The 27,515-nt window shown below is 50.8% G+C and overlaps 3 protein-coding genes across 8 annotated transcripts in view; 1 reads left to right on the top strand and 2 right to left on the bottom strand.

Moving 5' to 3' along the window:
• Positions 1 to 887: 887 nt before the first annotated feature.
• On the bottom strand, positions 888 to 8,968 carry NLE1 (notchless homolog 1). Of its 4 annotated transcripts, none has more exons than XM_015880377.2 (13): positions 8,505 to 8,968; positions 8,066 to 8,340; positions 7,766 to 7,983; positions 7,602 to 7,681; positions 7,268 to 7,344; positions 6,115 to 6,212; positions 4,288 to 4,480; positions 4,018 to 4,153; positions 3,578 to 3,624; positions 3,212 to 3,414; positions 2,161 to 2,320; positions 2,000 to 2,070; positions 888 to 1,893 (listed from the first exon to the last, which is right to left on the bottom strand). In XM_015880377.2, the coding sequence occupies exons 1-13, from the start codon at positions 8,719 to 8,721 to the stop codon at positions 1,881 to 1,883; spliced, it is 1,788 nt and encodes a 595-aa protein (XP_015735863.2). In that variant the 5' UTR covers positions 8,722 to 8,968; the 3' UTR covers positions 888 to 1,880. The 4 variants fall into 4 exon arrangements, with proteins under 4 accessions (XP_015735863.2, XP_032304326.1, XP_015735862.1 ...); XM_032448435.1 differs by having other exon boundaries at positions 8,066 to 8,209; positions 8,505 to 8,580; XM_015880376.2 differs by lacking the exon at positions 8,505 to 8,968 and having other exon boundaries at positions 8,066 to 8,456.
• Positions 8,969 to 9,194: 226 nt separating this feature from the next.
• AKAP10 (A-kinase anchoring protein 10) lies at positions 9,195 to 26,456 on the bottom strand. 3 transcript variants are annotated; one of them, XM_032448434.1, is made up of 15 exons: positions 26,081 to 26,456; positions 20,918 to 20,965; positions 19,866 to 20,048; positions 18,990 to 19,541; positions 17,734 to 17,832; positions 17,431 to 17,515; positions 16,982 to 17,105; positions 16,306 to 16,442; positions 15,469 to 15,613; positions 14,825 to 14,998; positions 13,323 to 13,432; positions 12,414 to 12,496; positions 11,818 to 11,870; positions 11,271 to 11,366; positions 9,195 to 10,652 (listed from the first exon to the last, which is right to left on the bottom strand). In XM_032448434.1, the coding sequence occupies exons 1-15, from the start codon at positions 26,358 to 26,360 to the stop codon at positions 10,647 to 10,649; spliced, it is 2,175 nt and encodes a 724-aa protein (XP_032304325.1). In that variant the 5' UTR covers positions 26,361 to 26,456; the 3' UTR covers positions 9,195 to 10,646. The 3 variants fall into 3 exon arrangements, with proteins under 3 accessions (XP_032304325.1, XP_015735859.1, XP_015735860.1); XM_015880373.2 differs by lacking the exon at positions 26,081 to 26,456 and adding an exon at positions 23,639 to 23,917; XM_015880374.2 differs by lacking the exon at positions 26,081 to 26,456 and adding an exon at positions 22,674 to 22,888.
• LOC107322403 (transmembrane protein 211-like) overlaps positions 25,196 to 27,515 on the top strand; it is a 55,230-nt gene continuing 52,910 nt past the window's right edge. The window contains exon 1 of the mRNA XM_015880402.2: positions 25,196 to 25,521. Within this exon, the coding sequence (XP_015735888.1) occupies positions 25,234 to 25,521 (288 nt within the window). The 5' untranslated portion in view covers positions 25,196 to 25,233. The remainder of the gene's footprint in view (positions 25,522 to 27,515) is intronic.

Genomic DNA, 27,515 nt, shown 5'->3' with positions numbered 1-27,515 from the left:
CAAAACACATTGTGGATCTGTGGGGCATAGCAACCTTGTATGGTTCCCTGCAAGAGGAGGTAGAAAACAATGCTCTTTCTACAGAAAGAGCTGCAGAAGGTACTGCTTTCAGCAAGTCAACACAGGGGACAAAGGGAGAGCCAGCCTCAGGAAGAAGAGTTGTTTCCCCTATGAAAATGCATAACAGACTTCTTGGCAGTGACAGGAGCTCTGCCAGCCACAAGTATGCTCTCCTCCTTCCCAAGGGCACATTAGTCTGGATGGGGCAGAATTAGCAGCTACAGTTTTACATCACCCTCTGCCCTAACCTTTACCTTAGCAAATTTTGAAAGGCTTTGTTTACACAGATGGACACAACATGGCCTTCACTTCCAGCGAGAATCAGCCAGAGGAAGCATATGGATGAACAAGCAGGTACAGGATATTGAGCTCTTCCCAAAAGACAGAGCCAAAAGATACAACCAAAGGAACCACAACCCATGTTTTCAGTCATACTAAAGATGCAACATTTTGTTCCAGTCTTTTGCTGAGCTGAACACTTGCAGTGATGCAAATAGTCATGACTGCAAAATCCACTCTTAATTATCCAAAGCAATCCTGTCAGCAGGAATAAAGTTCTAAAATGCATTTTCTACAACTGGGAAACAAACTCCTGAGCCACAGTAATCACTGGGTATCAACCACAGTATGAAAGCTATGCAGAATGTTTTGGTCTTCACGCTAATTTGCTGCAATGAAATCTGACAATATATTCTCTAATATATTCCTTGCTCTCTATTAATCATATCCCAATTTTCACTGTTTTATAACCATTCTGGAAATAATAATTAAATCCAGATCTATTTGCCTCATGCTTGTTGGAAGACTGAACTGACTTATAAAAAGGCTCACAGGCAAGCTTACAAATTTATTACTGATAGAGTGAATTCCTCTTACCCACTGGGCAAATAAATACACTTGAGAAATTCCAGAGCCAACTCTGTGCAGTGTAAGTTTTGCCATTTACTGAGACAGCCCCAGCCCTGCTGTCAGCTCGTATCCAGGGCAAGGGCCATACAAAACCCAACATGCTGCCCCATCTTTCCCCCTCCCCACCCCTTCTTCCCCAAGTCAGAAGGGAAGGGAAAGAGCACCCTATTCAAAGGCACGAGTGATTCCATTTTGCATTTCCAAGAGCCACTGAGACCTGAAAACTCCATGCAGCTCTTGGAGCAATTTGAAGCTGATGCCTGTTGCACTCAGGCCTGAATGGATGGGTGAATGAGTTACTGCTGTGGATGTGGAGAATCACTGTCAGATAATGCTTGGCACAGCTCACAAGTAAACAGGCCGTGTGGAAAGGCAAAACCTTACTGGAATAATGAGAAGCCCTGAGACCATGTTCTCAGCAGATCTTTGTCCCAGGCATGCAGCCGAGCTCAAGTCTGCACTGTAATGATGTGGTGTATTTTCCTCCTCTTCACCCCCTCTGAAGGTCACGCAAGGACAGCCCTTTCTGTTCCCACTAAAAGCCATCTTGCATGCAGGATTCTTCACATGGGAAGGAAGAGCATGACATATCCCCACCCTATGCTTTTCCTTTTCAAAGGGTGAGGCTACTACAAGGCTGAAATTTCAATAAAAAGGAGTTGAGATGGAGGCAGATGAGATATCCTTTTTGTAATGCTCAGAGGAAAATGATCCTGCAAAGCACAGCTCTTGCTAAGAACAGAAATTAAAATTTCCTTAAATAAATATAAGGAAAGAGTCCATGAGGGATAGCAGCTGACAGGAACAACGAGACGTGTTCATGTTGTCCGCTGCCTTGCAGATCTCCCAGGCAGACTGAGTCAACGGGCAGGCCAGCTTAGCACAGTGCTGGTGGCTTCGTGTTGCTGCTCCTATCTACGCCATCTGCAGATAAGAAAGAGTTGTCAAGTCTCTGCAAGGAAACTGCAGCTCTGAAGGACACATGGAGTGCCTGTGGAGTGCCTCTATGGAGGGAGCAAAGGTTACTTACATCCGTAAACACTTATCCTTCCCTCCACTCGCTACCCTCTGTCCGTCGGGGCTCCAATCTGTTGCAAAAACCTAGAGTTAAGGAGAGACCCAGTTAGTCCTGCTGTCCTGGAAAGAACAGTCATCCCCACTTCCCGCACCCCATCTTGACTGGACACTCACCTCATCTGCATGGCCAGGAAGATCAATGGCCAGTTTCTTCGTCTCAGCATTCCAGACCTTCAGCGTGCTGTCGCTGCTCCCACTTACCAGCAAGCGGCTGTCGGCTGACCAGGCAATCTGATATACGGCTGAGACGTGCCCTCTCAGTGATGTCAGGTACCTGAAGCAGAGATGGCACAACCAAGCTGTTAGAGGAGCAGGCACTCAGGTTTGTCTCAAATCCACTCTTGTGTTGCCTTCATACTTTTTCATCATAGAATCATTGTTTTCTAGCTGCAATCAGGGCTGCCATGGGATGGCACACTCCAATCCTGCATACACAGGGCAGCCAATGCAGAATCTTATATCTCTGTCAGGTAGCTTCAGACCATTCTAGAGGACAGACTTTTCACCTGAATTCCTCCACCAGCAGGCAATGCTGCAGCCTCACTGTACTGGTGTGTCCTTCCTCCCTCTAGCTTAACAAGAACATACCTAGACTCAGAAAGACCACTAGATTACTGACACAAAACCAGACATCTTAGGTACAAAGACAGAACAAGGGAAGGACTGCTGTCCCAGGAAGTTCACCAATAATCTGTCAGGAGGTTAAAAGGTGGATTGCTGGGGCATCCAAACACCAACAGCATCACTCATAGCTACACAGATTTCCTTTATCCAGAACAAGCTGTTCCCTGGCATGGACACTGTTTAAACTGGGTCACTCTACAATGTGCAATGTGCACGTCTTCAGGAGAGCAGTCAAGTGGAACATCCCACCCTGCTACAGCCATGCCTGCCCCAGAGAACCATCCCTGCAGCAGACAGCATGTGCCACTTGGATGCAGTGCTGTGCCTGGGTAAAAGCAGAGCCACATACACCCAGCCAAGCACAGACCACGCAATACATGAGGAGCCAGACACGGGACCTATCAAGGGCAGAGAGTGACAGGAGCAGAGCAAAGAGGCAGCAGAATATCTTTGAGATGCTGAACCACTGCTGATCTCTGCATAACCTGTGCATCACACACAGACCCAAACACCACCTTTGTAACAGAAGAAGAAAACTCACTTTCCTGTCCTGCCCTCCCAGAGCTTTATTGATTTGTCAAAGGAAGCACTGGCTATTATCCGGGTGTCTGGTGAGAAGAGGACTTGGTTTATCAATGCCTGGTGACCTGTCATTCTCTCCAGTGGCTTTTTGTCTTCTGCTGGCCTCCAAAGAAACAGGGTGAAATCATCTGAACCTGAGACAAGTCGTTCTGGTCCCTGGCCCTGAGAAAGGGATGAAAGAACTCAAATTTTGTACAATCCAGTTGTGGAATGTTTAGAAACACACCCAGTGTTGGGGTCAACAGCCAACTCTGCGTGTTTACTGCTTCCACCAGCACTAGCGTTACCAAACCACAGCAAGGATAAACTTTGTAACGGGACTTACCCTGACTTTATCATACCTCTGCTGTGCCTTGTCCTTCAGTTCTGCCACTGGAAGAGAGAAAAGGAGAAGGGTAAGAAGGGAGACTGGAAATTGTTGGGGGAAAAGCAACTTTATAACCTTGTGATGACAAATATGGTCCCGGTTTTGTAGGCCTAGCAGACATATTTGTGACCTCTCAGCCTGCTTCTCTCTGCTATGGGCCACTCTGGGACCAGTGCCACTCTGAGACCAGAGTAGCCTTGAACTCATGATGGCCTCCCCAGCTCCCATACTGCTCAACTCCATGAACACACCAGAAAGATCATGGCTGACAGCATGAACAACATTAGCACACAGTCTCCTCTTGGATTTCAGGACTGCTTCAGCTCACGGTAGCATTAAGAAGTGATGTCAGGTTTCCCCGTCATCTCCTCCACACTTCAACACAAGGCTGCACTTACAGGAGCCACTCATATCCTGTGGGTTGATGGTGGCTTCAGCAGGTTCAAAGGCACCAGTGCGGAGAACGTAATCAGTGCTAAGGGCCATGGTGTTCACCCAGTGAGCGTGGCCTTGCAAGGTGCGGCAGAGGACACCCTGGAAACAAAACCACACACTTAGAGAGGGACAGGCAAGACAAACAGACAGCTATAACCTGTACCAGGAAGTGCAGGCAAAGTTGCATCCAGCCACCTTTGTTGGCAGGCTGCAGGGCTACCCGCCCCACTTACATCCTGGCTTCTCCACACTTTGATAGTTCTGTCTTGGGAGGAGGAGTAGAGCAAACCATCGCCGCCCCACTTCACACAAGTCACTGACTGCGTGTGGCCCGTGAGGATTTTGTCACACCTGCCCATCAGCGTGTCCCAGATGCGGATGCTGCCGTCCTTGGAAGCACTGGCCAGGTAGCGGCACTCTGGGTTTCTGAGCAAAAAGAAGACAAAATCCATTTGCACAGCACACACTTCTCCACAGAGATCTCCCAGCATCAGCCCCAGAGGATTTAAGGGTCCAGAATTCAGTAAAGTCAGCTTTCTCTTTTGGGTTAGGACCAGAGAGAGGCCAGGCAGTGGGCTACAGAGAGCCAGATTCTGCAGGTAGAGGAACAGCAGGCAGATGCATCCTTCCAAACTGACTGGTGGGCTGCATCTTGGAAGCATTGATCCAGTATAAATCCAGCTCCTGTGCCTTCAGTAATTACTCTGTTATTACAGACGGCAGCTTTAGCCCACTGACATGAGGGGACCACAAACTGGCAACTACCCTGGGCACGGAGACTTCCTCAAGCAGCACAGACCACCGAAAACAAACCATATAATATCCCCTGTCTACACCACACTTTGTGTCTGGCAGGAGATGTGCTGGCCTGCAATGTGACACAGAGCTGAAAAGTCCATCCTCACACTTCAGAAAGAGCAAACTGGACACAGCTGGAAGCTGCTGGGCAGCACCCAGTGAGAACAGGGGAACAAATGGCCCCCAGTCTTTTGCACAGCACTTTTATCAACACCTTTTTAATGACTCGCTCCAAAACCAGCAACAGTTCCCACACCTCCCTGGGGCAGCGACTCCTATAACCACCAGCACTTTAGCACTGGTAGAAAAAGGACACTCACTGCCTCCTGCTGCATCGCAGCTCTCAGGAGTGGGAGCTGCCAGAGCACCAGCTTTGTTTTCCTTTAGCTGGCTGCTGACAACAAACTGTCCTCAAAGGAGAAGCAAAACTGAGCAACACAGCACTGTGCCAAGCAGTCAGGAGATGCAGTAACAACTGATAGCACCACCGGCCACATGGACAGCGTGAGGGCAGTGCAGGGCTGAGGAAGAGCACAACCCATCCTTTTGTGCAGGAACTGGGCAGAGTGCAGCCAGCTGGAGGCAGGAAAGTCAAGCCCAGACAAAGGCATCTCCCTCCTCTCCATTTCCTGATCTTCCTTTATAATCAGTTTTTGCAAATCCAATTAATTGTTTGCTGGAGTTTCCTACTGGCAAATTCAATTTACAGGGCTCTGCTCTAACAGGACCCACCCCCCTCTTTTCTTTTTTCCCCATCACTGCTGTAATGTCTTGGATTATAGACTACAACTATCCCCCTCCACTCATCTCTCCCAGACAGAGCTTTAGCTGATTGGGATAAGGAGCTTGCGCAGCTAATCAGCGCCCATGACAAACAGATGCAATCAGGATGCAGGACATCAGAAAGGCAGAGCTTTGCAGAAGCTGAGCTCAGGCTCTGTGTCCACAGGCTTTCCTGCTTGTAGGTCAGCACTGTGGGCAGCTTGTGCAGCACTATCAAAACATTAAGCAGTTTGCATCAACAGGTCTCACTTTTATAGGAGGGTGAGGGAATCCGAGGCACAGCTCAACAACAAGCAGCAGCTGGGACTCCAGAGCTGGATGCATTTTTCCTGCCCCACCTTGTGAGCCATTTCTTCCAAACACACTCTCTCTGCACACCATAACAGGACTAAAGCAAACAAGAGGAATGCCCTTCAGATCAAGCTCATCTTTGCCTTAAAAGTAAAGGGGAAGGAAGGCTGGGTTGGCCCCTCACTTACATGTGGAGTGGCTCCCAGCACAGACACGTGATCCATTTGGAATGGCCAGTGAGAACGCGGCCGATCTGATTGCCGGTGGCTGGGTCCCAGAGAAATATCTGCCCAAGAGAGGAAGCAAGAGGGTTGCATCAGGCTGCGTGTCATGTGAATCCCAGGGATGGTTTGGGCTCCATTTAGAAATGATAGGTATCCTCAGTCTTGTGGGGATTTACAGAGCAGAAAGGGAGGGAACAGAACTGGATGCCTCTGCTGATCCCAGCCACAATCAGCTGACACCTCAAAGCATGAGACCTGATCGTCTTCCTCTGTGTTTCAGATGCTACTGCTACAAAAATATCTGTCCCAGCCCCAAAACAACCCAGCTCTCCAGAAAGCCAGCCCAAGCCTTACAGCCTGTGCCAGAGAGTTGGTGAATGTTTGCAGAGCATGATGAAAGCCAGAGCGGGCTAAATGCTCTATATTATCGGATTCTGTGGGTGGGACACATGCTGGTTTTCTGTTGCTTTTTCTCTCTCTCTATAAATGCTCATCAAAAGAGCCAAGGCATTAGTCATATGCTGCAAGAAACTCGGAGAAACAACAAAAACAGAACAAGCAGCTCCCTGGGTTAGGTTAAAGCCAGAACCCACTTGTTTCTTTGGGCTCACAGCACGGTGGCCTCACAGGGCAGCTGCTCAGACACTGAGCCCAGGTCAGAAGCACTTGGCAACTCTGTGGCTGCTGTCCTCACTCGCGGGCAGTTCAAAAGCCAACATCCTGCCGCAGACTGGCAAGTTCCTGACTTGCTTTTAATTGTGCCCACCTGCTCCTCCTTCCCCAGGCATTTCTGGAAGCATGTTTAGCACACAAGTTTTGCCCCATAACTGGGGCAGAGCTCCCCAAAGCATCCCTGTAAGAAGGAATCTGGCTTGTGTCTGAGCAGGAGCACTGTGAAACAGGCTGCTGCAGGTCTGGGTCACACACAGTCACCCCGGCTTGGCTAAGCAATACCCCTTCTTGCTCCGGACATCTCCCTCGTGATGGAACTGTCTGCCAAGGACCACATCCAGATCCTGGATTCTTTCTGTACAGAGGGAAAAGGGTCTGCCACAGGACAGCTGCATCTCCTGGGCTGACCACTGCAGACCCTCTGCCATCGTACCAAGGGACCTACCTGGCTGTTCTTGCAGCCCGAGGCCAGTTTCTTGCCATCAGGTGACCAGGCGATGCTGAGCACCCAGTGTCTGTGACCTGGCAGACAGAGCACAAGTGTGAGCAGAGAGCTGCACCCACCATCCCAGGATGCAGCAGCCACAACAGCAGGACAAGAGTTGGGCAAATCCTTTATTGCTCCAAGCCAGACCTTCTTCCTCTTTTTCCTCAACTCGGTGCAAAAAGAGCTGCTCCCTCCCATAGAGCAGTCCCAGCTCACACAGCACCCAAAGCCCACCATGTTTATCTCACTGAGAGGGATGAGGGGCTGCCCTCCCAGCACACCCTGCACCCACCTTTGGCCGTGAACTGCGGTGTCTCTGTGCTGAGGTCCCAGAAGCGGACGGTGGTATCCCCAGAGCCACTCGCCAGGTACCTGGGATGGAAGAAGTAGGATCAGGGCAGGGCGCTGGGGGCTGTTACCTGGTGACATGCCCCTCCCACAGCCGGAATATCGTACTTTCCCGTGGGGCTGAAGGCGACGGAGATGACGGCCTCAGTGTGACCCTCCAGGGAGCTGGTGCAGCGCGTCACCGCCCGCACCCTGAACACGGCCTGAGGCTGGTAGATGATGTCGAGAACCTTCTCCGTCTCCACTGCCTGCCCTGCCAAGGTCTTCTCCAGTGAAACGACGATCTCAGCATCGTGGAAGAAAAAGGCCAAAGGCACCGGCTCGTCCTGGAGGTGAAATCGCAGCAGAGATGACAGGGGGCCGCTCCGGGCACCAGGAGATAAGTTCGCCCCGTGCCTGTATCCTCACCTGCTGCAGCAGCGCGTTGCACACCAGCTGCAGCTTGTCCGGCGTGATGCTGACGGGCACGTCGAAGGGGGAGCCCAGCGGCTCGCCGGCCTCATCGCGGAACTGGATCAGGAGCCGCTCCGCATCCTCGGTAGGTTCCATGCTCTGCGGGACAGCGCGTTCAGGGCCGGGACGGGGGAGGGGCAGCTCCGCGGCGCTCGGCCCCAGGCAGGGAGATAAGCCGCTCCGGGGGAGCCTTGCACCGGCAGGGACCCACCCAAGAGGCCGGAGGAGCCCTGTAGGAGACTCCATAGCAATCAGCGGGACGCCCCATCCCTGCTGTCCCGTACAGCCCCGCCCCACTCCAGGCTCTGTGTGCGGGCGCAGCCCGTCCAACCCAGCTCCGGTCCCGTCCCGTCCCGTCCCGTCCTCCCCCGGTCCCGCCGCCGGCCCCGCTCACCGCGGCCATGTGCCCGAGCGCCCCACGTGGGCCGGAAGCGGCCGCTCTGCGGGGCGGTGGGAGGGGAGGGAGGCGCCGGGCGCGGCGCTGCTGCCCCCTCGTGGCCGGCGGTGGGAGCCGCGGGTCGGGCGGTGCTGGGTGGTTCCATCGAAATACGGTTCAGCTGGTCTGGAAAAAGACCCCGCTGTGCAAACCCGACATGAAGCAAGCGATACATTCCGTGTTGTCTGTCTCGTCTGCAGCGCAGCTGCTGAAAGAATGCGTGATCGGAGCCCAGAGCTGGGGCCTGTAATCTGTAAACGTGCTCTGCTAGGAGAGCAAAGCGGCCAAGGTAAGAAACAGAAATAACGGTGGTGTCATGCAAAACGGGTCGAGAAAGAAAGGAATCCTTCAGTACTTCACAGTACAGCAGGTCCAGAGCCACCAGTGCTCCCGTAACATGCAGAACCACAGAGCAGCCAGAACTCTGCCTTCCCAGACTTGGGTTTTCTCTCTCAGCTCTCCACACATCAAAAGATACCAGGCATGGTAACAGTGAGACACCCAATACAGCTCCCCCCAGCCCCCTCAACCCAAAAACTGGCTTAATATTTATAGATGTTCATGACAAGATTAAGAAATGTTTGCAAACATTAAGGGCAAACATTACAGTGTTTTATCTACATGAAAAATCCAACATGTAAATTCAAATCCCATCCAAGCAGAAAATTGACACAAATTTTAATATTTATATATTTTAAATCAAAACACAATTAAATATAGTTGCTTTAAGTACATGAATACTTGGGCATGAGAGAAATAAGAGGTGGTACATAGTACCAAAAACCTATACACAGCCTTTTTTGCCTTTTTTTTTTATATATAGACAATACAGTGTCTCTCTATACAATCAAATATTGCAACAGAATAACACTTGCTAGTCAATCAAAATATTCGGAACACTGGAGATGATTTGAATTCTTTTGCAAAGTGATTTTTTTTTGCACAAGTTCAGGAAAAAGAAAGCAATCGTGAGTAAAATAAAAGTCCCAGAGTACAAGTGTTGTGTACTAAAAATGCAGCCATGTGGTAACGGAGTTGCACATGGTGCTTTTGATACTCTAAAAATCAATTTGTTGGGAAAAATGGAGGTGCTGTGTCATATTGTGCCTTTACTTAAACATTTTGCATGTTGCAAGTATTGACAGTGTGAGGAAAAAGGCGGTCAGAGGCCATTAAAGTTATTTTGTAAACCAAACATCTGGAATTAGATACTATGTTGGTCTGAGGACAACAAGCTATGCAGAATGGCAGTAACACATGGCAGCAATTACTTTTTTCCTTGCTAAGGGGATGGAAAGGAAAAAAAATAGAGCAGTCTACCGGGTAGAATCTCATGGTGAGCATTCACAGCACTCAGGAGCAGAGGGCTGCACAAGCATAAGATTTAGAGTCTGCTCGAGTCTGCTGCGTCTTAGAAGCAGGAGATGACTGTGTGTGTGCAAGTGTCAGAGCTTGACAAGGAAGAGTTACACTGTCCAGGTTTTGCTCCTCATCATCCTACGCTGCCTTCAAAGTTAATGTAGTTATGAAGTAAAATACATTTATCTTACAGTTGAATACTCATCTATTTCAAGTAAGGAAAACTGAAAACTTCGAACTTTTTAGGTCGTTCAACGCCAAATGAATTCACCATTTCAGGTTTGCTCCTCCAATGGCCAATATCAGGGACACATTCCATGGCCTTTGCAGTGACGTGTTTCAGAATCACAGGTTGCAGAACTAGGAACTACAGCAAAACTCCCCCCTCCTTGTTGCAGCTCATGGCCTGTTCCAGATATTTTGCTAGGAGTCTTTTTGAGACAGGATCAAGTACTTGTGAAGCTGATCACAGTTTCTCAGTGACACGCTCAGCAACGGCCTCTTCATCTCTAAAAACCATCATGGTAAATGCCACATACAACAGGAAAAAGTGTTTCTTCACGCTTTATAGTGGAGGTACAGGATTGCTTCCTTTAATTCTTCCTTATAAACGAAGGAGTTATCAGCAGTTGGAGTAACAGTGCTTTGTTTTTATTGGCTGTGTTAAAGAATCCACCAAATGGGAAAGTTCACTCATTCTCAATGCAGAAAACCAGATTTCCTGTTCTGGCATTTCTAAAATCATAGCTGGAAAAGGAAGAGCAGGGTTAGAGTTCATCGTACCCTAAAACACACACAACAGTCACTCAACAGAGACATTTTGTGTTCGTAAATGTCAAAGCCAGGTATGCTTATGAGTGAGGGAAAGAAAGAAAAGCTCCTCTCAGTCTTCAGCTTACAGTAACTTGCTTAATTGAATCCAGAACATCTGCAGCCACTTGACATTTCCCAACATTGTGCTGAGTGACCTTTTCATCTAGTCAGACTGGAATTATGTGATTTGCAGCCAAGCTATTAGCTGAAATTATTATGCAAGTTATTTAAACAACTGCTGCAGAAAAAGTCACATAGTGAAACTATGGACCAATGATTCGAGCCTAGTCTGTAGGCATCAACATGCAACACTAAACTGCTGATCAGAACAGCTACAGACTTGCACAGAACCACCTGAGTTATCTGTTAGAAAACTCCTACAGCACTGCATGTAGGCTGAAAGGAGTGCAACCTTTGGTTCTTCACATCATACAGGTCTGAACACAGGCAATGTGCATTTCAGAGGTACCAGGAAAGCAAGCAGTAGCTCTGCTCCTCCCGCACCTTGGCTCAGGCCAGACAGAGGCGCGCAGCCTTCCTTCCACCTCTTACCTTGGTGCCCTTCTCCAGGCGCTGCTCGCAGTGTGCCTGCTGCATGACATCATTGACTATCATCTTTGCTATCCGCCAAGCCATCTCTTCTTGAGCCTGCCATAGAAAAAACATCCCAAACACAGACAGGTGAAAATCTTAAATGAGAATACAGCGTTCTCAGCAAAATTCATGTTCTCAATCTCAGACACACACTTAACATTTGCAATACAGTGACTTGTAGGAAGCAGATCCTTCCTTGATGCAAATGGACCTGGCTTCCATGTACTGTATTCAATCCAATTAATAGGAATATTTGCTGCTTGATGCAATTTGGTGATTTTTTTAGATTTATCTGTTGGGGACTTCTCCAAGCCCCTCTGGAGGGGAGAAATGCAGCCTGGAACCCACGTACAGTGGTCACTTCACAGCAAAAAGCAAAAAAACATGAGCACTGCTACTCTTAATAAAGACACTACAATAGCCTCCCCCTGCTGAACCTGAACACTTAAATTCCTCCGTCCAAACCGTAAAGTAAGTCACAAGGACCAGACAAAAGAGGACACACCTCATCCGTGTTTCCTTGAACCCATTTCTTCATTGCTTGTGAAAACATGGACCCTAGTTGAGACAAAAAAAAAGCTCTATTAGCAAGCTGTGTGGCACATCCCTATAGGAACTACTTCCCTCTACACTTCTGAAGGGCCTGCACTGCTGGTGTCAGAGAACACAAGAAAGGCATGAAAGACAAGGGAACAGAGGGAGCCACGGTTCTCTAGGCAGCAAGTCCAAATCATTCCTTTTTACCAGAGAGCAGAGTTGAAAAGCAGCATTAACAGCAGATCCCAAAGCGGTTGGGACACATGGCGAGCTGAAGTTCTTTTTCATTTTGAGACCAAACCTTTGAAGGTCTGATCAGCTCAGCTGCGAGAGGCTTTCATCCCTGCCAGGTTCCATGGAGAGCTCCAGCTCCCACAGGCTGCTCCAACTCCCAGCTGTACAGCTGGACCAGAAAAGCAGGACCTGGATAGGTAACAGGGCTGGAGATGGGCTTTGCAGGACAGTTCCCTAAGCATCTCTATTTGGCTCCAAACAGAGCTGGAAAGAGTCACGAATCGACTGAAGGAAAAGTGCTGTGGATGTTTACTGACATTGAATGCAAACCTTTTGATTTTTTGACATCAGGCTCCGGCTCAGATTCTCTGATAAACTGCCCCAGGTCACTGACTCGTCCAAATGTCATCTTCCTGAAGAGAGAAGGAAGAATGGAACCACACAGGTCTCCAAAAGAACTTCAGCACAGGGAAAGTTATCCGTCAGGAAAACAAAAGAGGTCAGCACTATACAGACTTGTGCCAGAAAATCTGGCATTTTACCAGTTACCACCTATAATTGATACGCTGGGGAAAAATCTCTCCCTTTCTTCCTGTGTATCTGAACGTAAGTGTCTATATTTAAAATCATTCTAAAACTTGAAGTAAGCAAATGCTGTTGTGACTCAATGCTATCAGCAGGCAGTGCCAGCAAGCGCTCTATGTTCTTATAAAATGTTATTAAGGAGCAAACAGCTTACAGTACTTAAGGGGACGGAAGAGCGGTAAGGAATAGAAAAGCAAAAGTAGCCACAGAAACAAATTTCTGCATGAGACCCACAGAGCAAAAGAGATTTATAACAACAACTGAAATAGAAAAACAGCAGTGCAACCCACTAATGAAGTACGAGCCCTTCTCTGCTATGGAAGCAGGGAGAAATCAAAGGTACATTACAGCATCAAATGCTTTTTGTTGTTGTTGGAATCCAAATAAGAACTGCTTTGCTATATTTTGACTCCAAGAGGAATAACAGCTGGAGGAAAATCCGAATGCAAATACTTCTGGCTGCCATTCTGGTCAGAGAAGCATTTACTGTGACATCGGTGTTGAAACACTACAGGAATTTGCTTTCAAACACTGGGATACACTAAGATTGCAACATTCTGGGTCTGGGTGCATTCTCAGTGCAGAACGACATGGCAAAAATGAGAGAGACATGAAACACATGCTAGGAAGAATGAGACACTGAATGAACCTTACCCTGCATATGTTCGTTGGTATAAAGATTCTGGATCCAGACTTGCAGCATCTACAATTATTGCTTCATCAAAGTTCTTCAGGATTTTAACATTAGCCTTTTTGACATTGGACTAGGAACAAGAATTCTAAGCATTAGTGCCCAGTGCAAACAACCAGCAGCTTCTTACCACAATCACCACCTTAGAGCTTTTACACTTAGCTAAACACCTCCAGACATCTCTATACAAGCACAGCAGAATTAGAGAGCACCTACAGCAAGGTGAGTCCCTTGTGCAGCACAGCACTGCTTTTGAACAGAAGATGGCAGTTCCATAGAGCCAACGTGCAGGTCTGCACACACATACATGCAGGTTGCTGTCTAAGCATTATCAACCAAACAGATCTGTGTGTGCAGGGCCATTATTTGAGTGTGGGTATTAACACTGGTCTGCTTCAAAAGCTGCCCTTGGTGAGCAATTCCCAAACACACTATGCTTCCCCCATAAGCAGAGAACAAAGATTTATCTTTTAGCCTGGAGCATTTATATAAGATTATGAAAAAATAAAATAAGGAAACATTTGAGCACCAGCAGAGAACATGAATGCACAGCAATCTATAAGCACCGTAACTCAGAACATTACAGCAGCTGACCCACAAACTCCTTCCCTGCTGGTCTGTGTAAGTGCTGTTCTTTATGCAGAAACATGCAGAGCACTGGAGATTCTCCTGCTCAGATATGTAGGAATGCACAGCACAAGACACAGCACTCCCTAAACCCTCCAAGCAAGTCAGCTGCAAACAGTTTCTCCTCCTCCTTCTATCAGACAGCAGGATAATTTAAGATGGTTGGAACAAAGATTTTGCTTCCATTTCACCACGAGGTACAAAATTAGTGTCTGCTTTCACTACTGCTTCCGGGTTGCTGGAAACACAGCATGTCAGGATGGCTGGTCTACATACCAGATTGAACCCCCTGGTAGCACTGCAGAATTCAATTCAGCAGAAGATTTTGCTTGGCTTTTCTGCTCTCAGCTGGGCCTGCATTTGCAAGCTGACCTGGTCACAGATAAGCTCAAATCTGCTCATTTTCTCACTTATCCACATTTGAATTAAGAAAAGCTAGAACTTTTGGAACAGACAACCCTTGGCTGAAAACATTTCCCTGATGCTATTTGGATGGTTTCAGAATGGGATGTGCTCCACTGCCTGTGTCTTAAGTTGGGCCCATGGAAGAACGTGGTTCAGGAAGCAGCACCCCAAAAGGTAACACAAAAAGATGCTGACCCACAACGAAGGCACTGCATAGGGCAGATGCCTTCCCCGAGTCACTGAGATGTGCACTGTGTAAGAAAGTGTAAGAAAGTCAATAGAAACCAAGTCACATTTCTTTTTCTACACAGTACTGCAAAGGAACAAGCACACAGCTCCAGTTATGGTTAACAAACTATCAGTGTGCCCTGCCCAGCAATGGCAACACGACAGCAGTGTTCAACAGAAGGGAATAGAACAAAACTCCTCCTACCTGGGAGGCAGAGCCATCCGGGCCCCCCATGGAATCGCTGTCCGGAGAGCCACCGGGCCCTTGAATATTCAGTGCAATGTTTCCTCCTGGAAATTCATCTCCTCGAACTGAATGGATAAGATCATTCAAGTATTTGTAATAAAGGTTGCTGGACAAGAAACCAGGCAAAAAAACCTGAGAGACAGAAGAAGTCCTCTTTAATCAAGGTTGTCCTGCACAACTCCCATAGGTCTCTTGTAGAACAGTAGGGACACAGGAACACCTCAGCCCTTTGTGCGGATGCTACAGGTGTCCTCACAATGAATTAGGCTGGATTAATTACTGTGTTACTTTCAGTCCTACTACAAAATGAAACAAGTTGCTACACAAACCAAACCCCACAAACAGGAACTGAAGTTCCCATTTCTTTCCTCTGGAAAGGCCAGAGCACCCAGCGGGCTCACAGCCAGTTTGCTACAAAGCTCAACCCACACCTTGCTGGGGAAAACATGCTATCAAACCTCATTAACAGTGCTGTATTACCTATGCAAACACAAGTCATTAAAATAACAGGATGAGGCAGAGATGCTAACAGGAATGTCTGACAGCATGGAATCTCCCCATCATCCCCACTAACTGCCAACACCAGTCTGAGGGTGTCTCACCGTCTCCATGGTGGTCCAGGCCTGCCGTAAGGGAGTGGTGAAACAGTTTGGGAGAGGACCACCTTCCCTGCAGATGTTGGATTCAATCTCTAACCTCACAGAGTCATCAAACCCAAGAGGATGCGTGGCTTGAAGGGAGAAGTACCTGCAGCACCAGACAGGAGAAGACAACACAGAAGGTTTTGCAAAGTTTGGCCAGTTCTGAACACCCGCCCCTTTTCCACCAGAGGCCATTAACGCCGCTGCAGCCACTAGATGGTGCTGGCTTCAAAAACCTGCACACAACTCATAATAACTGAGGGCAGGGAGGAAAAAAAGTCCCCAGTTCACAGAAACAGGTTTGATAAAGCCTCTCCCTGGAGGTACAGATAGAATAAATGGAGCATAATGTGATTATCATGAGCAGAATCTTAAACAGTTCTGCAACAGAGAAACAGGCATGAAGCAGAAAATATCCACAACTGTGAAGCATCATTTGCTCATTAAAAACTGAGTTGGTTGATGAAGGGGGGGGATAAGGGAGCAGAATTAACACAAGCATGTTCTTTCCTTCTTCAATTTTACTTCATATTAGAATAAGTTCTCAACAAGCTTCTGATAACAAGGCTCACAAGTAGGCTTCCAGAAGCAGTTCTTACACCCATCCTCCAGCAGCACTATTGCTAAGCTGAAAACCAACGTAATAACACACAGAGACCATCTAAATAACACCTTTCAGCAAAGCAGCACAAAACTGCAGAGTGCTGCCTGAAAATTAAAAGCTCCTCTTTCTCTGTTCAACACAGAAGTATGAGACAAAATCAGAGCTTCAGAGAGATAACTGTTAAACTCCCTCACTTGTCATATAAAATCATGGCGTCATTCTGTGCCTCTTGCCCATCATACTGGCCTTTTTTGGCAGCGAGCTGAGACTGGAAGTTATCCGCTGCCAACCAGAACTGCAATACATTGACTGCATCTTCCTTCTCCATGTACTAGAAGGGAAAGGTAAAGAAAAGTTTCAGCAAGCAACTACAAGAAACACAAACCCATCCCATCCCACTGCTTGTTTGCATGTATGAAAGACACACAACAATCTGTTTTCATGCTGGGCTGGCACAGGACCACACAACTGTACAATCATTCAGCCCAGGACCCTCCTGAAACAGTAAAACTAGAACTTTTCTTTATCTACATCCAATGCTCTCCAAGTCACTGCTTCATACGGCACAATTAAGAAGTCCACGTCAGTGCTCCTACAAAGCGCAGTCACATGAATGTGGTCACTACACTGAGCATACAAATACTTATCCTACAATACAACATCAAGTTCTGGACACATGAAATTGTTCTACATGTGGACAAGAACAGTACAGTGCATTGCAACTCCATTTAAACATAATCCAGAAGAATGATACACCTCATCTCTATGCTTATATTTAAGGTGTCTTTATCAAAGCTATCCAGGAATGAGCTATTTTCTATCGAGCAGAAAGGGACAGAAAGGAACACAAACCCAACGCCCAACACTCACCTCAGAGAAGTAGAACAGAGCTGATTCACAGAAAAGTATGTCAGCCAGATAAACAGTCCCACTGGTCAGCACCTCGATCTGGTATTTACAGAAGTGATGACTTCGCAGAAACTCACTAAAGTGCCTGTAGGCAGAGCATCAATTCGTTATTAAGGGTCAACAGCATTAAATGCACTTTATGAGCCAGATCCATTCTGGCCCCAGAAACCTTCAGCCAGACAAACGTAAAACTGCCCATAAACAGCACAGGGTGCACAAACAACATGAGAACAATACAAAGGCTGCAGTAATATCACACAAACACAACTCCAGCAAGCAATCACAAGAACAGATTTGGAGGCAGAGATCTGAAGGCAGTTATAAGTGAAGATGACAACCATGCAACGTCTTATGTCTTCATAAGCATTATTAATGGGAAACCTTTTGCAAAAGGACAACACGCCACTTACTCTTGCTCCATTGCATTAAACACGATGGCCTGTGCTGTAACAAAGCAGTTAGGATCCACCTGTCCATCTTCCCCACAGATTTTTGCTGTAAAGAAAGAACAGCTTGGCTGTAACACACAGCTGGTTTACTGAGTTGAAAGACAGGTGACATTCATGAAATACTGCACTTCAAACCTGCTAGAATCAGCTGGGCCTGACTGTGCAAAAAGGCCTTTCAAGAGATGCTGGCATTACTTTCTGAAGATGCCTGAAACAGATCATTATGGGGAAGCTCTAAAATGAATAAGCAGAATGCAGCCTTACCAACTATGTCATTCCTCATTGCTTCTGTAATAGGTATTGGTTTAGCAGCATCTGGAGAAATATATTTGGTAAAAGTACTAACTGCGTCCCGCTCTATACCTACAAGAAAGAAACATAGAATCAAATTCTGTGTTACTGGCACAAGTTGAAATAGGAGCAGACAACAAACACACACCCGCTCTTCAGAAAAGCGAGTCTCAAACCAGCAGTGACAGCCTCCTTCCCTTGAAGCTTTCAGTTCCTTTCTCCACACTTTGCTATCAGCAGGCTGCTGTGGCTGTGCCGTCTCCAGCCAGGCCACAACAACGCCAGCACTTATCTAGTGGGGCGGAATGCAGCAGCACAGCTCCAAATTCCCTACCACCAAACTCATCCTTGGCTGCACCCCTCAGTCCCAGCAGTAACACCTCTGCTTTCTAGAGTATCTTTGTTTGCTTAAGATACTTTGGGGCTGAGGTTACGTATTCTGAAGGGATATGACAAGTAGCTACATGAGAAAGGCAAGCAGTAAGAGAAAGGGATGCAACACGAGGAAACAACTGAGCAAACAAGGAACCACTATGAAGAAAGGAGTGTTTCCTTTTTGACTGTGGACTTGCACAACACGAGGGAAGACTTAGCGGACGCAGAGTAAAGAAACAGGTTACTGTGCGTGTAGCTTACTATGAAATAGAGGTATTTTAAGGGCATCCTTACTTCCAGTAGCCTCTGAAGAGGTGGACTCCAAATGAGAATAATCAGTTACAAGGGGAGGAGATCTACTGAATAAATCTGAGAATAGCACAGTACGCTCCATACAACATCCGACCAGGCTTTTCTAACAAACAAGTAGGAGCGAATACTTTTGTAACCAGCATTTCACGTTACACGGGATATTTACCTTCCATCGAAAGTCTATCATCAGTTCTCAGCCCCATTATCCACATTTCCTACAATTCTCTTAAGTCATGGAGGGGGATGAGTGAGGGAAACACGAGGCAGCACAACGTTCATCTTTGTTTCTTACGGTCACGCGTGAAGGGTCAGAGGATGAAATGATTTTTCAGCAGCACATTTATTTTTAAACAACCAGTCAAAAAATACACACCGCTCACATGGACTCTCAGCTCACACAGCGACTTACTGACGTACAGAACCATCTCCCTCCTCACAGCATCACACTGTGCTTACTAAGGAGACGTGAGAAGCCAGGCAGCTCGCCTCGCACGTCCCCCAACTCCTCGCCTCCTTCAAGAAAGGGAACACACACCACTTACTTTTCATTAGTTTTCCCGACAAGTCTTTTAGTGCGGATGAGGGACTGTTTCTATTTGATACTGTAAGCTTGGAAGATTCTTGATGATCAGCTGGAACAGAATGTGTCCCTGTCTCGGATTTCCTTAGACAAAGAACGCTGGTATCATCGCTCTCTTGGCCCGAGAGCACGTGGTTCTGGCTGCTGCGAGTTCTGACGTTCTTGTCTGGAGACACTGATCTGGTCCTGAGCAGATGGACAGTGCCAACATCCTCCAGTCTCTCCTCGAGCAATCCAGGGGGAGAAGATGCAACTTCCTGCTGCTTCGAGGGCGACACCGGCTCTGCCAGTGAACTCTGCTTAACTGTGTTCAGGCTGTGTGCTCTTATACGGGACCACGTCGTGGAGTGAAAGCTTTCAGCCTCTAACCAGAACTTAACCAAGTGTTCCATTCTGCGCAGTTCCATAAACTGAATAAAATAAGGGAGGGCTACACTGTCCTGCAGAACTTGTTCGAGGGTCTTTGAAAGGCTTGATTTGGTCTCTTGAGCCTGATAATTCAGACACGATCTGCCTAAAGAAAAACAGCAAGGGAATGACTCCGTACTGTGCTACAGATGTTTGTATTCAATACAGAAACACAGGCAGCAAAGAGGTGATTCTAACCAATGGTCCACAAGGCAAAGGAACCTCTTGTAAGAGAAACCAAACAGCTGATGAATTTACTGCCTGCTCAGAACCCTTCCAGGCTCACACAGACACTACTGAAATGGCAGAGGAAGTTTTTAGTTATGTAACCTACTTGACTGAAAACCAACAAATAAGGAACACGCCAGTAAAGGAAAGTGAAAAGAGAAAAGGAATTGCTGACAGCCCTGCAGAACAGATGAAGCCTTACCTAAGTCTCCAAAATGAGCAGCTTCCATGTGACTTGGCTGCTTCTTAAGGGCAGCTGTCCGACTGCTAGAGAAAGAGTCCATGTTGGCAGAGATGGCATTGATCGCCACATGGCTTGGTCCTGCAGCCTCCAGCAAGGCATGATTCCTAGTGCTTCTTTGAGGGGAATGTACAGGTACTGGAGCTGGAATCAAGACAGCAGCAATTAAAAGAGAAGAACCCGAGCACCATTTCCATGCATTATCCAACGTGAAGCACTCCCAGAACGAAGCAGAGAGGCTGTAAGAGTATAACGTCCCTCGGCTCTTTTAGAACATGGCCGCCTACTTGAGCCAAAAGAGCACTAAGAGTTTCCTCATTCAGAACTTAAACATATTAAAGCATCAACTCATCACTGCTCGGTGACAAAGCTGGAATAAAAGCAACATGGCACAGCAACACCGGCTTCAAAAGCTCTTGGGAAGCGGCATTTCATCCGGCTGTCAGGCAAGGACACCTCACACCTCTGCTGTTAAAAATAAAGCCAGTCAGATGACGTTATCTCAGCATTGAGCCCCACTGAGGTGTCAGGAAGTTGGTGTTCTGGGCTTCCATGCTGCACCGCTTTATTTTTATTCCCCATTCGGTGATGTGAGATGATGGGAGCTGATGATTTCACACCTAGAAGCACTGTGACAGATAACCCAAAGCAGCAGTGCAGGAGCACTGAAACATCCATTACTAATCGCTGAGACAAAGTTGTTCTGAATCTAAGCATCAAAATTGCAAAGGACACAACAAATAAGCACAGAATTTCACATGGAATTCAGTGCAGACAAGGAGCAGCTGCTCCTCGCCAGGTGAGCGCATTAAAACTCACATCTGACACGTTCATATGTACAGATCCAGCAGATGGGCTGGGAAATAGAGCTACCAGCAGTGAGGAACAGAACCAAGCGGGGCCCATTCCATGTTTAAGGCTCAGCCGTAAGGAAGCCATCCCACCAGCCAAAGCAAAAGTGGCAGATGACAGTACAGATCTGATTGTACACATGGAATGAATATTGATCTTACTTTTAATTGCTTTCACATCTGTGGTCTTCTCTTGTTCTTTGCCTTTCACTGTAAAACACAAAGGGAAACATTGCTGTTATTTTGGGCGACAAATAGCATTCGACAGAGAATGAACGTGAGGTTTCCAGCTCCACCAAGTGTCAGAGGAAGATGTAAACCATCACCTTGTTCAAAAGGACCTTAAACCTGCACATTCAGAACTAATGGATTTCCAAAGCAAACCCTTCTCATTCATAAGTCTATGGGCAGCTCCCAAACAGACCCACAGACATTATCTGACCCCCATCAAACATTTACACGACAAAACATGAGCGGACACAAAGAAAAAATTGCTTCCAGCTCCTACCAAAGTGTTTTAAATAATTGAAAGGGAACCATCAGCTCCGGTTACATAACGGGCAGCGGGTGATGCAGGCGATGCAGGGACAGCTCAGGGAGGTCAGAGTTGGAGGTTTCCACATTCCCGAACACAGAAAAGCTTTGGCTGCAGCCACAAGAGATGGATTCCTTTGAACCAACCAAATACAACCTGGACATGAGCAGCGACCACAACCAGCTCTTACATAACCTGGAGCGCATTGATGTGCAGGAGAAGCATCACTAAGAATCCCCACATCTGAAATAACACGGAGCCACAACACAGACGAGGCAACCACGTGCAGCACCACAAACTCCATCTCAAAGGACTCAAAGGGTTCATTCATCAAACTGAACCTTCACTTCAGACAACGACCCCCATGTTCCAGCAGGGACCCTCCACGTGCACCTTCCACTCATAAGCTCATCCCTTCCCTCGGCTGCTCCCTCATTCCCAGCACTCCCTCATTCACATCGCTGTTAACACAACCTCCTGGTCACACTGCGGCCCCTCAGTGCTGCTGTGATCTCATTGAGAACGAACCGCTTGGTTTCATTTATAGCCCACACTGCATCCATCCCCTTTAAAGAACGGGAATCCAACACAAAGACTGCACGGCCTCTGTCTGTTTTTGGCCCTCACCTGCACTGTCACCATCAGCATTTAGTTGGTGCTGCTCTCCCTGCTGCAGTTTGAGACCTTCCCTCAAGTATCTGTAATGCAGACAAACAAAACAATTCCACCCCGTGTATAACCTGGACGAAAGCTCACTCAGCTCCGGCCTTTAACAGCGTCCCTGTGGGGCATTCAGATACCAAAGCAAAGTGCAGGCACTGACACACAGCGCTGCTGGGGGGGGGAGTTCTCGTTGAAGCTGAGGCTGTTTGGTGGTTCGGCACAGGAGGGACCAGCAGCCCCACATCACCAGCCCCACATCACCAGCCCCACATCACCAGCCCCACATCACCGGCCCCACATCACCGGCCCCACATCACCGGCCCCACATCACCGGCCCCACATCACCAGCACTGAGGGCGCAGCAGAAGCAGCTCTGTTTAGTTTCCTTACAGGCAGCACCGACCTGCAGCTCCATCGTGAATCGTGGCGCTCACACCAGCTGCAATGACCCGCCGCCCGTTATTGCGGCCCCTCCAGCCCCGACCGGCTCCGTGTCACATCCGCCCAACGCCGCCCGGCCCCGCCCGGCGCTGGATCCTGTCGCTGTGATCCCGAGCTCAGCACATCGCGGTTCCTCTTTCGCGCCGCGCCGCGCAGCCCGACCCGCTCCGGCCTCATGGTTCCGCAGCCGGCAGAACCGGCACAGCCGCCACTCGGGGCCCGTCCCGCCCGCCCCCCCCGCGGCCCGTCCCGCCCGCCCCCCCCGCGGCCCGTCCGTACCTTTCCTCCTGAAGAAGGACATGGTGCCGGGCAGGGGCCGAGGCGGCGGCCGGGACGGGGCTGTTTGTGGCGGTGCCCGCGCGCAGCGAGCCGTGCTGTCTATGAATGAGGCGCGTTTCCCCGCCCGCCGCCGCCGCTCCCTCCGCCTCTTCCTCCCGCGGACGCGCCGCCGGCCGCCATGTTGTCAACAACCCCCGCTGCCTCTTCCGGCCGGCGGCGCGCGGGGCGTGACGGGATGCGGCCGCCGACCCCGCCCAAGGGCGGCCCGCCAATCAACGGCGCAGGGCGGCCATCTTGGATGAGGGCACGGCGGCCGGGCCGCCATGTTGGCTGAGGGCGGAGCGCGGCCCGGGCGGGGGGGGCGGGAAATGTCCGATGGGAAACGGGAACCGGGCGGAGCAGCACGAGGCGATAACGGCGTTAATGGCGTTAACGGAGGAACCGGGACGGGACGGGCTGTGTTGGGCTGTGTTGGGTCGGGTCGGGTCCGGTCCGGCTGCTGTCAGCTGATGCTCCGTGATGTGCCCCGGGGCGGCTCGAGGGAAATGATTTCCATAATGAGCCGAATTAATGAATTAATCGGTCGGTAACGAAGGAACAGCCGGGAGCTGAGCGGACAGAACGGGCCGAGTTACGTTAAGGGCTGTGGGACAGCGCCGGGACACGGGGCTGTGAGAGATGGAGGGGACGGGCTGTGTGCGGTGCGCCCGTTGGACGCCGTTATTAAAGCGGCTGTTTGTGTGACAGGACGGAGCTTTGACTCATAACGAACCGCACGGCGCTGCCGGCACAACAGGGACAGCTCGGAACTGCGGGGAACGAAACAACGGCTCCTCGAGTGAGAACGGGGTGAATGGAGCCGGGACGGGGCAGACGCTCATTCACTCATTCATTCACTCACTCACTTTCACTCACTCTCATTCATTCATTCATTCACTCATTCATTCACTCACTCACTCACTCACCGTTGCCGTCCCGCTGTCGGGTTCCCATCCCGTTCCTCCCCCTCTCCCCCCGTGGCTGTAACGGGGATGGGGTCAATGCGCAGCGTCACAGACGGAGCCGTTATAAAACGAGCCGTTCAAATGTGAGTTAAGGCAGGAATTGATGGCGGGGGGCAGGAAAGGCGCCGTGGAGCTGAGAGGACCCGGCTGACGGTCCCGGCGCCACCATCACAGCGGTGATCACACAGAATCACAGAATGAGCCGGGTTGGAAGGGACCTCAAGGATCATGCGGTTCCAAAGCTGCCCCTGCAACCACAGCCCTTCCAAAACAAGCGCCCACGTGCCGCTCCCGTTGGATTCCAGCCCGCCTTACTCGGCCCGTTTGCCCTGATGGGGCCGGGGAACCGGTGCCGCTGTGATTTCAGAGGGAGGCAATGATCCCACTAAACCCAAAGCGCTTCCATTCAAACATCGCGGTCCCCGCTCGTCTCGTGCCGCAGGAGGTTGTGAACTTTCCTCCCGCACGGCGCTGTTCAATGACAGGACGCGTCCCCGGCAGCATCGCGGCGCTGCATCCCCGGCTCCGTGTCCCCGGTCCCGTCCCGCCGTCGGTTCCTCGCTCCGCTCCGTGGCGCTCCCGTCTCGTACCGGCAGAGGGAGCGCGGCGCCGGGCGGTACCGGGGCTGCACGGCGGGCACCGAACCGACCCGCCCAGCTCTGAAGGGAAAGGTCTTTTTTTTCCCCTTCCCTTCTCCCGTTTCCCCTGTTCCTTTTCCTCTTCCTTCTCTACTTTCCCATTCCTTTCTTTCCCATTGTTTTATTTTCTTCTTCCCTTTCCACAACAATCCATCCAAGTGCCCCCATCTCTGTTCCGTCTCTATGTGCGATAACTGCCTGCAGCGTGGGGCAGAATAAACCATGTAGTGCCGTGTTTACAGAGCGCTCCGCCCGGCTGGGGGCTCCTGGGGGGCGATGGGAGCGGCCGGAGCTGCGGGACGGAGCTGATGTTCAGCGGGAGCTGCGGGGCAGAACCAAAGTTGCCCGATCCGAGAAGTTTCCCTGCACAGCGGCTGCTCAAACAGCTCAGCAGCGCTGAGAGCCGCAGCGCTGGGATTCAAAGCCCCGATTCCCGGCGCTCTGTAGTCAAGTAGCGCCGTCCCTGCTCCGCGCTGGGGACGAGCGGACCGAGCTCCGTGTGAGCGCCCCAAAATCGCTTCACGATGCGCGAGGAACGCGAACAGCTGAGCGGTGCGGGGTCACAGAACGGATCCCCCCCCAGCCCCCCCGGGAAGGTGCAGCCCCGGACCCGCAGCGCTTTGGGCGCTGAAAATCCCACCTCTATCGCCACAAACGGCAACTGCGGCTCCGGCGACGCGGCGCCGTGACCCCCCCGAACCATCGCGCAGGTGACGGGGCTCCGGCTCCGCTCCCCCCTCGGGACTCCCCCCCCTCCCCGCCCCGCCCGCCGCGGGTGTCGCAGCCGCGCCCGGCCTCAGCCGCGCCCCGTTCGGGGGGAGCGACGCGCAGAGTCGCGCGGGGGGCGCGGGCAGCGCTGCCGGCCCCGGCGGCCGCTCCGCGCCGCGGCGGCTGCGCGGCCGCGCTGCGGCGCCGCCGATGCTGTCGGTGCCGGTGCCGGTGTCGGGCGCGGGGGCGGCGCGGGGTCCGAGCTCCCTGCCCCGGCGGCGCACCATGTGCAGCGGCGTCGGCTGCTTCTGGGCGCTGCTCTCCGCGGGGCTCCTGGCCGCCTGCGCCGCCGCCTTCCTCTCCCCGGCCTGGCTGCTGCCTCCCGGCCGAGCCGCCGCCGGCTTCGGTTTGCTGTGGCGCTGCTCCGGGCCGCCCCGCGGCTGCCACGGCTCCGCCGGTCCCGGCGGCTTCGGAGACATCCCGTCCGGCTCCTGGCAGGTGAGCGCCTCCGCCCCGCCGCGCCCCGCCGTCCTTCCCCGGGCTCCTCGCCGTTCTCCCGTCGCCTCCCCGACACGTTCCAGCCCGGCCCCGGGCTCTCCGGCGTCCCCTCCGTCATCCTTTCTGCGTCCCCCCGGACCTGCCCCGGGCTCTCCGGTATCTCTCTGACCTTCTCGCCGCTCCATCCTCTCCCCTTCATCACCTGACCATTCTCCGTTCCGATCCAGACTCCCCAGCATCCCGTTCCCCGGACCTGCCCCAGCATCCCTGTGCTGCCCCGAGCACGCCGGCACCTCCTGCAGACCCCTTGATTCCTCTGAGCATCCCTGCATCTCCCCGTGCCGCTCCCAACCATCTGTCCATTCCCCGCAGCCCCCTCTCGTGTCCCCGATCACCTCGGGGTGATCTCCGTGGTGGGGATTCTGGGCTGCGCTCGGGGCACCGCACTGAAACCTGCCGTGTTCCTTGGTGCAGGCTGCGGGCAGCGCCGCGCGGTGCTCAAACCCCGACTGCCCGTGTGAGCTGCTGCATCTCGTGTGGGAGGGAGTCGGGCACTGACCGGGTTTGGTGCTTCCCGCTGAGGCTCTGGGCATCGCTCGCTGCCCGAGGCCGTCGGCCACAACACGCGGATCCACAAACCAGTTCTGGGCGTGGGGGCTGCCGCTGTTCTCTGCCCGTCCAACCCCCTCTGCCAGCTTTGGGAGGCCGAGGTCCCTCCACTTGCCCCCCTTGGCTGTATGGCCGTGTGGTGTCCTGGTGTGACAAAGAGCTGCCTGTCCCTTGTCTGTGTGCTCAGGGACCATCAGCACACACAGCTGTTCGTCCCTCTGCCCCTTCATCCTCTTCTGCTCTTTTACTCCGAGCTTCTCACTCAGAGGTTTTTGCTGCTGCTCCAGGCAAACAGCTCCGGTTCAGCCCAGGGCGCAGTGCTGTGCAAATCCCACTGCGGGGCTGAAATCCCTGCGAGGTTGTGGCACAATGTGTGTCAGCAGCCGAGTTCCTCAGCTGTTGTGAAGCTCTGCTGTTCTCCAGGTCTGCGTGCGATGCTTCAGTCCTGTCACGGTCCTTAAATTGTCATTAAAAACAAATGTTGTGAATTGTGAAGAGAAGAACCGGCTGCTTCCAATCCCTCCTACTCATATAAAACCATGCCACGATGCCATCCTTTCCGATAGTCGGCCTTTGTTCAGATGTTGTTTTGAACGTCATGCAGACAAACACTTCCGAACAATAACAAACTTTCAAGATAAGGAGGAAGCTCAGCAGTGACTCATTGCAATGAGCATCAGCTCCACGCAGCCCCGGCCATCACACGGCCCCGCAGCCAGGATGGGATGGAGCACAGAGCCCTGAGCTGCCCGGGTTGGGGTGAGCAATGCTGTGGTACCGAGTGGATTTACAGGGGATTTTGGTGATGTGTCTTTGTCACCTTTTATTAACGCCACCCAAACATGGATGAACAACAAGCAGCGCTGTCTGTTGCAGGGAGAAGTGCTCCCCTTCCAGCTTGGTGGCTGCGTGGTGGTGTGTGCTGTAAAACGTCCCTGGCAGTTTAGCTCTGGCAGACCCTGGCGTTGGCTCCTGGTGTGAGCGCCTGCATGTGTTGGTGTCCAGCAGAGCTGAGCAGAGCTGTGAGATCAGGCAGGAGATTCTTCTTCAGGGAATCCGTGGCTCTTATTTTCTTTGCTTTCAGAACTCGTGACATCCATTTCCATCCTTTTAAGCAATCCTGTGGGCAGCTCCTTTAAGTGAAAGCCAAGATCCTCATGCGGAGGAGAATCTAGGAGCTTTTGATAGCAACCACCAGCTCTTTGATGGAGTGGCAGAGCCTGGCAAGAAGGGTTTGAAGCTGCAGCTCTGGGGAGTGAAGCAAGGAACACTGACACTGGGTTCAGGGGCTTCCAGTGCAGAGATGGTGGCACTCCTGGGGGGATGCTGAGAGCCCCAGGATGTGATCCTACAGCTCTGTGACTCTGTGATGTTCATCTCTGGGT

Source organism: Coturnix japonica, chromosome 19 (genome assembly GCF_001577835.2).
Source record: "Coturnix japonica isolate 7356 chromosome 19, Coturnix japonica 2.1, whole genome shotgun sequence".
NCBI classification, from domain to species: domain Eukaryota; kingdom Metazoa; phylum Chordata; class Aves; order Galliformes; family Phasianidae; genus Coturnix; species Coturnix japonica.
This window is presented reverse-complemented; position numbering and strand designations above follow the sequence as displayed.

Excerpts from the sequence above, each read along its gene's own strand:
- AKAP10 (XM_032448434.1), bottom strand. The coding sequence starts at position 26,360 with ATGAAGGGGCAGAGGGACGAACAGCTGTGTGTGCTGATGGTCCCTGAG. Across the intron at positions 17,833-18,989 it reads GTCGGGAAAACTAATGAAAA|GTATAGAGCGGGACGCAGTT; the intron begins GTAAGTGGTGTG and ends TCTTTCTTGTAG. Across the intron at positions 14,999-15,468 it reads CCTGGACCACCATGGAGACG|GTTTTTTTGCCTGGTTTCTT; the intron begins GTGAGACACCCT and ends TCTGTCTCTCAG.
- NLE1 (XM_015880377.2), bottom strand. The coding sequence starts at position 8,721 with ATGTATCGCTTGCTTCATGTCGGGTTTGCACAGCGGGGTCTTTTTCCA. Across the intron at positions 7,984-8,065 it reads GCAACGCGCTGCTGCAGCAG|GACGAGCCGGTGCCTTTGGC; the intron begins GTGAGGATACAG and ends TTTCACCTCCAG. Across the intron at positions 4,481-6,114 it reads TGCTGGGAGCCACTCCACAT|AAACCCAGAGTGCCGCTACC; the intron begins GTAAGTGAGGGG and ends CTTTTTGCTCAG.